The sequence below is a fragment of the Lepus europaeus genome, chromosome 13 (assembly GCF_033115175.1).
Source record: "Lepus europaeus isolate LE1 chromosome 13, mLepTim1.pri, whole genome shotgun sequence".
Lineage (NCBI taxonomy): Eukaryota > Metazoa > Chordata > Mammalia > Lagomorpha > Leporidae > Lepus > Lepus europaeus.
Genome location: NC_084839.1, coordinates 22,456,511 through 22,470,486, shown reverse-complemented (window position 1 = coordinate 22,470,486; position 13,976 = coordinate 22,456,511). Strand labels below are relative to the sequence as shown.

Genomic DNA, 13,976 nt, shown 5'->3' with positions numbered 1-13,976 from the left:
ACCTACATTTGTGGCGAGTCGACCCTCCAGCGAGGCTTGCTCCATTCTTGGAGAGTGGTCTCCCCAAAGCTACATGTGAGAGACATTGCTATTTATGCATCCTTCACTCCTGCGCACCCCACAGCGTGGCACTGGCCGAGAGCAACAGTCACAGAGCCCCTCCTCCGCCCTGAGCCTGGTGCTGGAAATACCGTGATAAAAATGGCACGCAGGGTTCTGACAGCTGACCCGGCTGCTCCAAGATGTCTTCTTGCTTTGGGGAATGGGGAGGGATGGCAGTGGGCATGTCGGGAAGTTGTGCAGCTTTGGCTGTACTCGGACCATTCCATGGCTGTTCTAAGAGTCTCAAGTTCTTGCTCTCGCTGCTCTGCCCTTCCCTGTGAGTTCATGTAACAGTTTGCTTCCCTAAGGGCAGCAAAAAATAATTTAGGCTCACTTTAGAAATCTGGCTCCCTGTGACGGGTTTTTGTTTTCACTTCATGATGTTTTTGTTGAAAGCATCTTTTTTACTAAGAATCAGGAAAGATTAAACTGGAAACACTGGGAGCAAGCAGGAGAAGTTCCTAGGGCTCCACTTTCCCTGTCACTTTGGCTTACTTCCTGTGGATGTTTTGTTTTATGTCTTTTATGTTACTTAGTTGAGACTGCTGCATGTAGGTATAAATGAGTTTATCGTATTTTAGAGGGTTATTTTGAAGGTAAAATAAGGTATTGGAGGCTTTAACTGTAGTGTCTGATCTACACGTGTGTATCAGATCTGACCGCGGTGTCTGATCTATGCATGTGTATCAGATCTGACCGCGGTGTCTGATCTACACGTGTGTATCAGATCTGACCGCGGTGTCTGATCTATGCATGTGTATCAGATCTGACCGTGGTGTCTGATCTACACGTGTGTATCAGATCTGACTGCGGTGTCAGGTCTACACGTGTGTATCAGATCTGACCGCGGTGTCAGGTCTACACGTGTGTATCAGATCTGACCGCGGTGTCAGGTCTACACGTGTGTATCAGATCTGACCGCGGTGTCAGGTCTACACGTGTGTATCAGATCTGACCGCGGTGTCTGATCTACACGTGTGTATCAGATCTGACCGCGGTGTCTGATCTACACGTGTGTATCAGATCTGACCGCGGTGTCTGATCTACACGTGTGTATCGGATGTTCAATACCAGAACCGGGAGCACAGTTTCAGTGACTTCACCCTTCTTTCTTGCTCACCTCCAGCTGGTTCAAGTATCTCCGTAAGCATTATTTGTAACAGCTATGTCATATCCTGTAATTATGCATGTACCACAGTTTACTTCTCCCTTCCCGTAATCGGACGCTGGGGTTACTGCTGAAATTATCATATCATAAATAATGCTTTCCTGAGTATTTGTTGACACAGATCTCTCTTTGCATTTCTGATTAATTCCCGGGGATAGATTCCTAGAGGGGGAATTACAGGGGCAAAGTGTCTGAATGGTTTTTTAAATTCTTGACTTTCTAGAAATCTGCCTTTAGCTTTTTACTTGCACTGCTGGCTGGTGGTAAGTTAAGGACCCCCATCAGAAAACCCTCTCCAGCCTGAAGGATGGCCTGTGCGAAGCCACTGTTTTCTGCGTGGCACCAGAGCACAGCCAGATGAGAGGGAGGTGCCCTGTGTTGCCCGGTGCGGGCGGTGACTGTGGTTCCCAGGGAAGAACTCCCAGAGAGCAGCTTGCAGCTGTGACCAGGAGGAGGCCTCGCCAGTGTCAGCTGTGGAAATAAAATGCCGCGCCTCCCCCGGCTGTGGCCTCGAGGCTCGGTGAGCCCTAGAGCCCACGCGTCCTGCACGTGGTCGTCCCCCAACGGCGCTTTTGGGAGGTGGGGGGACCTTTCAGAGACGGGGCCAGTGGAAGGTCGTTGGTGGCCTCCCAGCGCTGCGCCCTCGGTGGGCAGCTCACACGAGGGTCCTTGTGAGGCCCGAGTCCGGCTTCCTGAATGGCGTGTGCTCCTTCCTCTCGTGCTCCGCTGTCCCGCGAGGCCGTTCTGAAACTCTGCATCTCGCCATTCAAGATGGCGAGCCGCTTTGCTCCTTCCTCCCTGGGGCCTTGTCCCAGTATTTCCTTGTAGTAAAGGGATGCTCCTAATACACCGTAAACATGTGCAGTTATAGCATATTTTTTTTTTTTGACAGGCAGAGTGGATAGTGAGAGAGAGAGACAGAGAGAAAGGTCTTCCTTTTTGCCGTTGGTTCACCCTCCAATGGCCGCTGCGGCCAGCGCATCTCACTGATCTGAAGCTAGGAGCCAGGTGCTTCTCCTGGTCTCCCATGCGGGTGCAGGGCCCAAGCACTTGGGCCATCCTCCATTGCCTTCCAGGGCCATAGCAGAGAGCTGGCCTGGAAGAGGGGCAACTGGGATAGAGTCCAGCGCCCTGGCCAGGACTAGAACCCAGTGTGCCAGTGCCGCAAGGCGGAGGATTAGCCTGTTAAGCCACGGTGCCGGCCCAGTTATAGCATATTAATCAAAAAATATGTAAAACTCTTCTACAATGTAAAAAATAAAAAAATTGTGTATTTTGTAAGGGGAAATTAATTTTCAATTTTAATATAAATTTTAGCAAATTAATTTTGATATAAATTTAATTTAAAACATTAATGTTTAAAAACATTTGCTTATTTATTTATTATTTGAAAGGCAGTGTTACTGAGAGAGGGGGAGAGACAGGGAGAGGGGCCGGGGCAGGCTGAAGCCAGGAGCCTGGAATTCCATCTGGTCTCCCACATGGGTACAGGGGCCCAAGCACCTGGGCCATCCTCTGCTGCTTTCCCAGGTGCATTAGCAGGGAGCTGGATTGGAAGTGGAGCAGCCAGGACTCAAACCAGTACTGATAGGAGATGCTGGCATTGCAGACCTCAGCTTACCCTGTTGTGCCACAACACCAGCCCCCAAAATACATTAATTTTTAATATAAACTTCTTTAGAGTTTTTGTTTCTTTTTAAAATACGTTTTCAGTCTGCCTATTGAGCTAATTGAAATCCTAATAGTTTTCTTATGAATTTATGTGACTGTTATAAAGTAAGGCATGTAATTCTTGCTGTGTCACATTTATTTAGGTAGATCCTCAAATTTTATTTTTTTTTTCTTTTAAAGATTTATTTATTTATTTGAAAGAGTTACATAGAGAGGGAGAAACAGAGAGAGAGGTTTTCCATCTGCTGGTTCATTCCCCCAGATGGCCACAATGGCTAGGGCTGAGTCAGGCCGAAGCTAGAATCCAGGAGCTTCTTCTAGGTCCCCTACATGGGTGCAGGGGCCCAAGCACTTGGGCCATCTTCTGCTTTCCCAGGCCATAGCAGAGAGCTGCATCGGAAGTAGAACAGCCAGGACTTGAACCAGCACCCATATGGGATGCCGGCACTGCAGGTGACAGCTTTACCTGCCATGCTATAGCGCCAGCCACTGGAATTTTCCATTGGAGAGAATCAGATCCAGTTTGACCAGGTTACTGAAACTGGAACGCGCTGCTTAGGGATGGTAGGGAGGGGACTACTGTAATTATTTGTTCCTAATTTTTCTTCATAGGATTTAAGTTTTTCATAGTTTTTATTTTTACCCCCAGAACCTGGCACAGCACCTGCCACTTTGTAGAAACACAACAAATATTTAATAAATGGAAGAAATATACAGTTCTATCCTGGAAGATTTTTAAGAGATATGTTAGTCTGTATCCCAGAGCATCCTTTGGAGTGAACTACGTGAAACAGCCTGGTCCCAGTAAGCTAAATGTTGACTTTGTTACAGGGCATGTGATGCCCACAATCCCGAGGCTCTCCACCTGTTATCTCGGCCACCCTCTTGTTGGGTGTTTTCCCAGACCTGCCCTGTTCCCCCTAGAACCATGCAAACGTGCCTTTGTGGTGAGCAGAACACTCAGACGAACAGCTGCCTCTTCAGTAGTGACACTTGACCATTGCACCCAGGCTCTGTTCTCTTATTTTCAACAGCTTTCCAGACATCCACTCACCTGTGCCTAATGGCACTTCAGACTCAGCAGACTCAAAATGAAACCCACGGTCCCCCTTGCTTTCTTGCCCTCTGCCCCCACCAATCCAACACCCAGTACTCGGCCATCTGCCCTGGAGCCAAGTCCGAAATCTCAGTTATTCTTCTCTCCTTGACTCTGTGCTTCATCAGTCACCAGTTCATCTGTGCCACCCTGCACAGTACCGACTGTGCCCCGACTCCACCACCACTGCCCACCCTCATAATCACAGGCCTGGATGATTGCCATAGCCTGTGTCTGGTCTCCCAGCTTCCGTCCCTTCCTCCCACCAAATCCATCCTACATAAACGATTGTTAAATGGGGGGATGTGCCTTACAAGGATCTCTTTGCCCCTACAGATACAGATCCACTAATTGAGAATAGGACTTGGGTATCTTGTTTTATAACACACTTGCCAGGTGACTTCTGTGCGTACCCCTGATTTTTTTTTTAATCATATTCTACAAGTTTCTATAATTGTCTTGTAAAATCCTTACTGAAAGGGCAGGTGTCTGGTGTAGCAGTTAAGCTGCTATTTTGGGTGCCTGGGTTTGAGTCCCAGCTTCACTCCTGATTTCAGCTTCCTGCTGCTCCTCACCCTGGGAGGCAGCAGGCGATGGCCCAAGCACTTGGTCCCTGCCACCTATGTGGAAGACCCAGATTAAGTTCCTGGCTCCTGACTGTGGCCTGGCCTAGCCCTGACAGTATTTGTGGAGTGAACCAGCAGGTGGAGGATCTCTGCCCCCTCCCCGTCCCCCTCTCTTCCCCATCCCCCTCTCCCCCCTCCTTCCCTTCCTCCCTCCTCCCCCTCTCCCTCCCTCACTCCCTCCCTCTCTTTCAAATAAATAGAAATTCAAAATAAATAGAAATAACTAAAAACCCAACTATGATCACATCAATTTTTTGGCTTCCCCCACTGCCTACCTTGTGAAGTCAGACTTCTTAACTTGTGATGAAATAAGCCCTTAGTGGTGGTTTTTTGCATCGGAAGCTGCTGCTCATTACTTCCCTGGCCATGCTTCCCCTCACTCCTGCAGGCAGAAGTGATCCCCCATGGTCAGGGATCCTTCATGCTTTACTCTTGCACAGCTGCCCTCACACGCCACATGGTGATGATTATTTGTCTTCCACCTCCATCTCTTGCAACCACAGCGTTGAGGAAGAAATAGTCTGACTTTGATTACTGGGCACCAGTAAGAATTGCTCTCACCGTTTGATTTTCAGAAGTAAATTCTCTCCAAGTCTTTGTGTCTTTTTCTTTTTCTTTCTTTCTTTTTTGTTTTTTGAATATTTATTTATTTGAAAGGCAAAGTTACAGAGAGGCAGAGAGAGTCTTCCACCCTCTGGTTCACACTCCCCAGATGGCTGCAACGGCCAGAGCCATGAGCAGGGTCCCAAGGCCTTGGGCCATCTTCTGCTGCTTTCCCAGGCCATGGCAGAGAGCTGGATTGGAAGTAGAACATCTGGAACTTGACTGGAGCCCATATGGGATGCAGGCACTGTAGGTGGCAGCTTTACCTGCTATGCCACCATGTCAGGCCCTATTTTTTTCTTTTTTAAGATTTATTTATTAATTTAAAGTCACAGTTAGAGGAGGAGAGATAGAGAAAGATTTTCTGTCTGCTGGTTCACTCCCCAGATGGCCACAACCACTGGGAGTGGGCCAGGCCAAAGTCAGGAGCTTGAGCTTCTTCCAGGTCTCCCACTTGGGTAGCAGCGGCCCGGACACTTGGGCCATCTTCTGCTGCTTTTCCCAGGTGCATTAGCAGGGTGCTGGATAGGAAGTGGAGTGGTTGGGACTTGAACCAGCACTGATATGGGATGCAGGTGTTGCAGGTGGTGGCTTTACCCACTCACTATACCACAGTGCTGGCCCTTCAAAGTCTTTTTTTAAAGAAAGATTTATTTGTTTATTTATTCAAAAGGTCGGGTGAGAGACACAGAAAGAGAGATCTTCCATCCACTGGTTCACTCCTCAGATGGCCCCAGTAGCCAGGGCTGGGGCAACCTGAAGTCAGGAGCCAAGAACTCCGTCTGGGTCTCTCACATGGGCAGGAACTCAAGTACCCAAGCCATTATCTGCTGCTTGCCAGTCACATTAGCAGGGAGCTGGATCAGAAGCGGAGCAGCTGGGATGCCACCGTTGCAAGCAGCAGCTTAACCCACTGTCTTACAACACTGGCCCATCCAAGTCTTTACAACCACCTTCTCTGACGAGCTAATTTCCTGCTACCTGTATCATCCATCTGCTTCTGCAGCTGCCATGTGGGGAGGGTGGGGGGGTGGAGCACATCTTAGCAACAGAGAAAGAACCTTACAAACTTCTGGTCCAGAGAATGCGTGGTAGCCTCTCTGATGTCCTGGAACTCAGCATCCAGAGAGACCTCACTGAGATTGTCCCCAAAGGAAGGCACGTGCTCCCTGGAGACGTGTTCAGCGTATTCAGCTGGTTTTTTTTTTTTTTTTTTTTTTTTTTTTTTTTTGACAGGCAGAGTGGACAGTGAGAGAGAGACAGAGAGAAAGGTCTTCCTTTTGCCGTTGGTTCAGCCTCCAATGGCCGCCGCGGTAGCGCGCTGCAGCCGGCGCACCGCGCTGTTCCGATGGCAGGAGCCAGGTGCTTCTCCTGGTCTCCCATGGGGTGCAGAGCCCAAGCACTTGGGCCATCCTCCACTGCACTCCCGGGCCACAGCAGAGAGCTGGCCTGGAAGAGGGGCAACCAGGACAGGATCGGTGCCCCGACCGGGACTAGAACCCGGTGTGCCGGCGCCGCAAGGCGGAGGATTAGCCTGTTGAGCCACGGCGCCGGCCTCAGCTGGTTTTAAGTGTTGAAGATCAACAAAACAAAGCTGATGAGCATCCCCATTTTTCTGCTGTTCCTAAGTTCCTGTAACTTGTGCCATCAGCGTCATCTTCACGCCTGGAAGTTGTCTTTCAGCTGTGATCCATGAAGGCTTTCGGGGCACGGGCAGTCATTTTGGGTGTGTGACAGCCAAGCGTGTACCTGCACTGTTGGCTTCCCCAGCAAACCGTGGCTCTTGTGGCAGTCCTGCCGTGAAGGCCTTTCCATCTCGAGCGACATGCACTTGGCTCTCAAGCAAAACACGTTAGGAGTTCAGACAGACAGGGTTTGCAATTTGGGGGCAAGTATGATGAGGGTACAGGGCAGACTGTAGTCAATGCTGTCTGATTTTGAATCCTACAGAAAGGCATCTCTGTGCTAAATAGTTGAACATCTGATAATGATGATTATTACAAAGACTTTTGTGGCATCAGACCAAACCAAACACTATAAACCATGAAATTTTATCACATGGACCCATGTTTAAAGAATTTGTAAAACTGTCCCATTGTCATTTTTCCTCTGAATGTCAGAAGGAAAATTGAATGCAGTCGTTATCTTTAATATTGAGATACACTGAGTAACTGGCATTCGTTTTGAAAGTCACACGAAAATGTCCTTATCTTATTTTGGGTATGGGTTGCTAATAAAAAAGCCAATACATTAAAGCAGCAAATGCCATTCATTTTCCAGGACAAGAATGACCCAGTGCCCTGAGGGTGACAACTTGTGACGCTGAGTTTGGACCTTGGGCTGCACTTGCTCCTTGCTCTAGTCGGACAACTGATTTAAAAGAACCAGAGGCAAAAAGCAATTTTAGCATAGGAGGAAGCTCGCCTCAATGTTTACCTCCATCATCTCAGCCTAAAACAGTTGACTCAATGATTATGACTCAGCCCAGCCAAGCACGTGAATAGATTTGAAAGTTTTGGGTTGGGGGAGATTGGGTATCTGTAAGACAGGTAGTCAAAGATAACTTGGGGTCAGATTCTAGCCTGGAAAGACACATTTTAATTCTGACTGTCTTTCTTAGGGAGTTGTCACACAAAGTGAGGAATGTAAAACAATAGTCATAGTATTATAGTTTGAAAATTAAGGGACCTAAATCTGTTCCTTGCAAATTATTTTCTGTCTTGGGTCTTCTCCAGTAAATGGGAAACATTTTTTTTTAAATCCCCACCTAGAAATGAATTAAAACAAAAGCAAGGGGCTGGCGTTTGTGGCACAGTGGGTTAAATCGCTGCATGCAATGCCAGAATCCCGTATGAGCTCTGGTTCGAGTCTCAGCTGCTCCACTACCCCTTCAGCTCCCTGCTAATGCGCCTGGGAAAGGAGAAGATGACCCAAGTGCTTGGGTCCCTGCAATCCACTTGGTAGACCCGGACAGAGCTCCAGGCTCCTGACTTTGGCCTGGCCCAGGCCTGGCCATCATGGCCATTTGGGAGTGAACCAGCAGATGAAAGATTCTCTCTCCCTCCCCCTCCCCCTCTCCTTCCCTCTTTTCTCCCCCCCCTCCTCCTTCCTTTCAAATAAGAGAGAGAGTAAGCAAGGGGTATGGGAGTTCCCTCTGGAACCTCTAGGTTCCTCCCTCTCCCTGAACTGTTTTCTTGCAAGCCTGTGTTTGCATGAACCATGCAGCCTGCAAGGCCAGAAAGGCCTTGCACACACCAGCCAAGAACTGCCAGGAAAACTGCCACAGAAATGTCTCCCATGACTATGAACGGCACCTTGGTTCCCAAGCCACCAAAAACGAGAGGACTTTTTGGCTTCACTTTCCCGTTTTTGGGGATGGATCTCTCTGAGATGTGCTTCTTCCAGTTCAGGAGGGGAGGGTCGCTGTCTCCAGTCCCATGTCTCATGGCAGAAATCTCCCTAGTTTCAAGGAGAGACAGTGTATGTGTGTGCGTATATAATGTCTACATAGAAAGTGACTGCGGCAGCATGTTAAAAATTATTAAATCTTAAAAACTGGAAAAAAAAAAGTTAACAAAAAAAAAAAGAGGAAAGAGAACCAGCAGCCGGAGGCAAGTAACCCAAAGTGCTTACCTTCCAACTGAGATCTGGCTTAGGTTAGAAAAGACAGTGTTCCGAGTAGGGTGTGGATTCATTGCCAAGATTCTACCAAAGAATTAAAAGCATGAGCTCCGTAGTTTCATGTTTTGATTTAGTGTGTGGCGGTTTGTTGGGGAGAAAAGATTGCAACCTAACTCTGCGGGCAGGCAGCGAGTCTGACCGAGGCTCAGCAAAGGCGGGTGACCTTCGCGATGTACGACAACGGCCAGGCACCGGCCATCTGCTGCCTCGACACAGCAGCATGAACTGAGTGTCGGGATTCAGGTTCCTGTGCACCAGGCGGCAGAGCAGAAGCCGCCAGTGCCACACCCTCTGGTCGTGTGTTCATGGCTAGTTGCTGTCCCCAGCTGCCCGGTGGCTGGCAAGAGAGAGCAGCTCCCTGTGCTTGGCAGGAATGACAGCTGGTCCCCGGCCTTACCATGTTTTCCCCGTCTCCCCTGATCACGTTGGGCATAAGTAATAGTATTAATAACGTATAATAATAAGGGCCATGTCTTTTCTTTCAGTCCTCCCCGCCCTCTGACTAATATGAATGACACCGTGGTCAGCCACACGTCCTCCGGAGTGCCCACGCCCACCAAGAGGTACGTAGCCTCCTCCCTTGGCAGTGACCCACAGCGCCCCCCCACAGGAGTTCTGGAGAAGCAAAGTGGCCCCAGTGCATGCAGGACTGTCCTGCTTGCCCCTCCGTGACTGTCTCTGAACAGGATTTTCTGCTTCCGCTCTTGTGCGTCCCCTGCGGACTCACATAGAGAGCAGCTGGTCTGGCCTGCATGGCGCCTGGGGCGGAGGTGTTGTCGGTGACAAGAGCGAGCACAGAGGCAGGCACGGGAGGCAGGGCTGAGATGGTTTTGTCACCACGAACAGTGTTCTTGATCATCCTGAGTGTCAGCAGGTTTGCCTTTGAGTTCTTTGAGCCTCAGAGCATTCCTGCTTTCTGGTGGGATTCTGTAAATTGAGTTAATCACTGGCAAAACATCCCCCTTGTTCGTTCTGCATCCTGTTTATGAATGTGAAAGTCGAGGAGCCTGGGCCCTTTCTCAGTTACACAGGGGTTTGCTTCAGGGTCCTTCAGGGCGGAAGTGCTGTGGACTCCTCTCTCCTCTGTTTAATTCACCCTCCTCCAAGATTCTCTTAGGTAGTGTTTAACAGAATTGTGTAAGACGGCTTAATTTCTGTGTGATATAAGCTGTTCATGACGAGAACAGAGAATTCTAAGACTCATTGCTCAGAAAGAAAGGTCCACAAAGACATTCCATCCATACCCCACCCCACCCCGCCTTCCCACCTTTCCTGGAAAAAAACGCTGTGTGCCCCATGTACCAGTGGCTTTAGATGGCCCAGCTCCAGCCATTGCAGCCATCTGGGGAGTGAACCAGTGGATGGAAGACCTCTCTCTACCTCTGCCTCTTTTCTGTAACTGACTTTTCAAATAAGTCAATAAATATTTAAAAAAAAAAGGGGGGGGGAGGGAGAGAGGGGGTCCTGCAGTTTTAGACAATCCTCCATGTTTTAGATAAGTATTCCGGTGATTCTCATCATCAAGCAGGCTTGGTGGCCTCGGGAGGAAGCTAAGGCGCGAGGTGTGGGGCTCCCTGCAAGAGAGGACTCGGGCTCAGCAGAGCAACCTGACGGGACAACCGTGTCGGCCTGGAAGCAGGGACACTGACCCAGGAGCACCTGCTGACAGCCTCGTGGGGACAGGGCTAGCACAGAAGGCCGGACTGCTTCCTTCAAGGGTAGTGCAGCAGGGTGCAGATGTTGGGGCCAGACTGTCTTGCCTTGAATCCTGGTTCTCACCTGACCTTGAACACATTTCTCCAGCTGGAGCTGGGCCAGACCAAAGCCAGGAGCCAGGAGCTGCATCCAGGTCTCCCATATGGGTGGCAGGGGCCCAAGCACTTGGACCATCTTCTGCTGCTTTCCCAGACACATTAGCAGGGAGCTAGGTCGGAAGTGGAGCAGCCGGGAGTCAGTGCTCATGTGCGATCCTGGCATTGCAGCTGGCAGCTCAACCCACTACTCCACAATGCCAGCCCCCATTTTCAGCTTTTACCTATAAATTGGGGACAATGAGATCTATCCTGAAGGGTTTATGTGAGCATTTACTATATCGCTTGTATTGTTTAAGTAAATTGGAATGAGAAAGTGAGAGAAACACAGAATAATTCACGAGTAACGCCCTCTCATGGAGGAACCAAAACACTGTATGGGCACTTAAACCTCCCCCACCTGCCTAGGTTTTACAGCACCCCTTGCTGTCTGTAGTTTTATGTTAAATACCCATAACATCCAGGCCTAAACACTGAGTCCAGGATGTTTCTGTTTCAAAGCCAGGAGGACGAGGTGAGAAATTGGAAAAAACCCACCCCGTAGGTTTTCTGTTATCTTGAGGAGCACCATATATTAAGTAGAGTTCCACTGCATCTGAGTTCTTTTTTTTTTTTTTAAGATTTTTTAAAATTTTATTTGAGAGGTAGAGTTACAGACAGAGGCAGAGACAGAGAGAAAGGTCTTCTTCCAATGGTTCACTCCCCAATTGGCCACAACGGCTGGAGCTGTGCCGATCCGAAGCCAGGAGCCAGGAGCTTCTTCCTGGTCTCCCATGTGAGTACAAGGGCCCAAGCACTTGGGCCATCTTTTACTGCTTTCCCAGGCCATAACAGAGAGCTGGATGGGAAGTGGAGCAGCCAGGACTAGAACCGGCACCCATATGGGATGCCTGTGCCGCGGGCAGAGGATTATCCTACTGTGCCACGGCGCTGGCCCCTGCATCTGAGTTCTTCTCTTCGTTTGCCATGTTAACACGCGTGCTGAGCGACGGGGCGGCGGGTGGGATGTGCCACACTCAGTGACTGACAGGAGCTGCTGGATGTCAGAGGGCGCATCTCTCTGGCCAGCGTTTTCCTGCCTGACAAGACAGAAAGAAGGGACTGGGAAGCAATGCAATACTGAACACAGCTGCCTTGGCAGAAGGACTAACCTTTAGGCTCCATTCTTTGAAAAGAATGTTTACTTATTTATTTTCATCTATGTGAAAGGCAGAGCAACAGAGAAAGAGGAGAGAGGTTTTTTGTCTACTGGTTCACTCTCCCAAATGCCTGCATCTGTCAGGGTTAGGTCAAGCTAAAGCCAGGGTCCTGGATCTGAATCCATGTCTTTCACATAGGTGGCAGGGACCTGAGTACTGGCGCCACCACCTGCTCCCTCCCAGAGTGTACATTAGCAGGAAGCTGGATCCAGAGCAGATCCAGAACTTGAACCCAGGCACTGCAGTACAGGCGGTGGGCTCCCCAGGTGGCCCCTTAAGCACTGCACCAAACACCTACTCCTGTTGTATTTTTTTAAAGTCATAAACTTTGGCTGGCACCGCGGCTCACTTGGCTAATTCTCCGCCTGCGGTGCCGGCACCCCGGGTTCTAGTCCCGGTTGCTCCTGTTCCAGTCCAGCTCTCTGTTGTGGCCCGGGAGGGCAGTGGAGGATGGCCCAAGTGCTTGGGCCCTGCACCCACTGGGAGACCAGGAGAAGCACCTGGCTCCTGGCTTCAGATCGGTACAGTGTGCCAGCTGTAGCGGCCATTTGGGGGGTGAACCAACGGAAGGAAGACCTTTCTCTCTGTTTCTCTCTCTCACTGTCTAACTCTGCCTGTCAAAAAAAAAAAGGAAAAGAAAGTCATAAACCTTATATTCAGGCCAATATGGGAAACAATGTTAACTTTTTAAAAATTTATATTGTGTTCTAAAGCTTTAGCTTTAGTAACTGGTAAATAAAACCTTTACAATCATGTGGGAATTTGGGATGACTTTGGCAATAACAAAAACCTCCGTAAGGAATCCTTTTTGCTTTGTGCATTCAGTTGGTATTTGTTACAGCTCTTCCAGTGTCAGGTCTTCAAATCTGGATTTTCAAGGCAGTAACCCACAAGGCATAGGCAAGAGTAGGAAGGGACATCAAGGTGAGCAAGGATCCCAGAGCAGCTGGGGAGCTGGCACTGTGGCGCAGCGGGTTAAAGCCCTGGCCTGAAGCGCCAGCATCCCATATGGACCGCCTTCCACTGCTTTCCCAGGCACATCACCAGAGAGCTGGATTGGAAGTGGAACAGTTGAGATGAACTGGTGCCCATATGGGATGCCGGCATTGCAAGCGGCAGCTTAACCTGTTGTACCACAACATGGGCCCGACTGCTAGGAATCTTAAGAGCAGGATTTTGTCAGTTAGGGCTCTTTTACTGTAACATGTGCTTTCACAAGAAGGACCAGACACTATCACCGTGTAAACATCACTTCTGAGCTGCAGAAACAACCCAGTGAAGGGATGAGTTGTGCGCCAGCATGAACGTGGCTTCTGGACTGAGCTCAGAGGCCATTTACTCGTCAGCCGTGGAGCAGAGAAGCCCGACAAGGACTGCTCTCTGCTGGCTCCTTCGGCAGAGAGCCACAGAGATGTCGGGGAAACTGAGACGGGAAGCAGAAGGAGATTGGTCAGACCAGAAGCAGCCGCCGTTCACCGACTTGCCTCCCACCTGTGAAATGAGGACCATAGCATTCATTGACGAGCAAGAACGCAGGAGGGTTTCCAGAAACAACCAGCACCTGTGAATTCTCAGGACCTGTTTTGTCCTGAGAGGGCAAGGCATTCATTGGAAATGAACCCGTACTTGCCGGGAACGGCAGGGCCCTCGCTGCAGCAGGTGTCCAAGGCCCGGAGTCCACTTCCAGTCAAGGTTGTAAACCCTGCCCCAGTTCAAACTCAGCAGTACAGACAAAAAGCTCGGCCATCTCCAAGTCAATACTTAAAAAGCAGACCTGAGAACTTGAAGCAGACAGAAGCATCGGAGCAGCAGCCTCCTCGTCCCCCCGTCAGGCGCGAGGTCCCGAGCGTGAGCAGGTGGCAGGCGTGACCGGTGTTGCGGGAGAGCGCAGGGCCGGGGCTGGCAGGTTCAGAATCGGTGCCTGTGGGATGCGAGGCTGCAGACAGAGGCTGTGGATCTGGGAAATGGAGATGGGCCCTGTGGGTTTTGGGTGTGTGGGGCTGAGGAGGAAGGTGGCCA

General features: G+C 49.8%; 1 protein-coding gene across 24 annotated transcripts in view; it reads left to right on the top strand.

The window, feature by feature from the left end:
- DTNB (dystrobrevin beta) overlaps positions 1–13,976 on the top strand; it is a 247,487-nt gene that overhangs the window by 154,775 nt on the left and 78,736 nt on the right. For all 24 annotated transcript variants that reach the window (XR_009867789.1, XR_009867788.1, XR_009867785.1 and 21 more), the window contains one exon: positions 9,433–9,510. Coding sequence is in view for 16 of the 24 variants with exons in the window: in XM_062209094.1 (XP_062065078.1) it covers positions 9,433–9,510 (78 nt within the window). In the remaining 8 variants the exon portion in view is untranslated. The remainder of the gene's footprint in view (positions 1–9,432; positions 9,511–13,976) is intronic.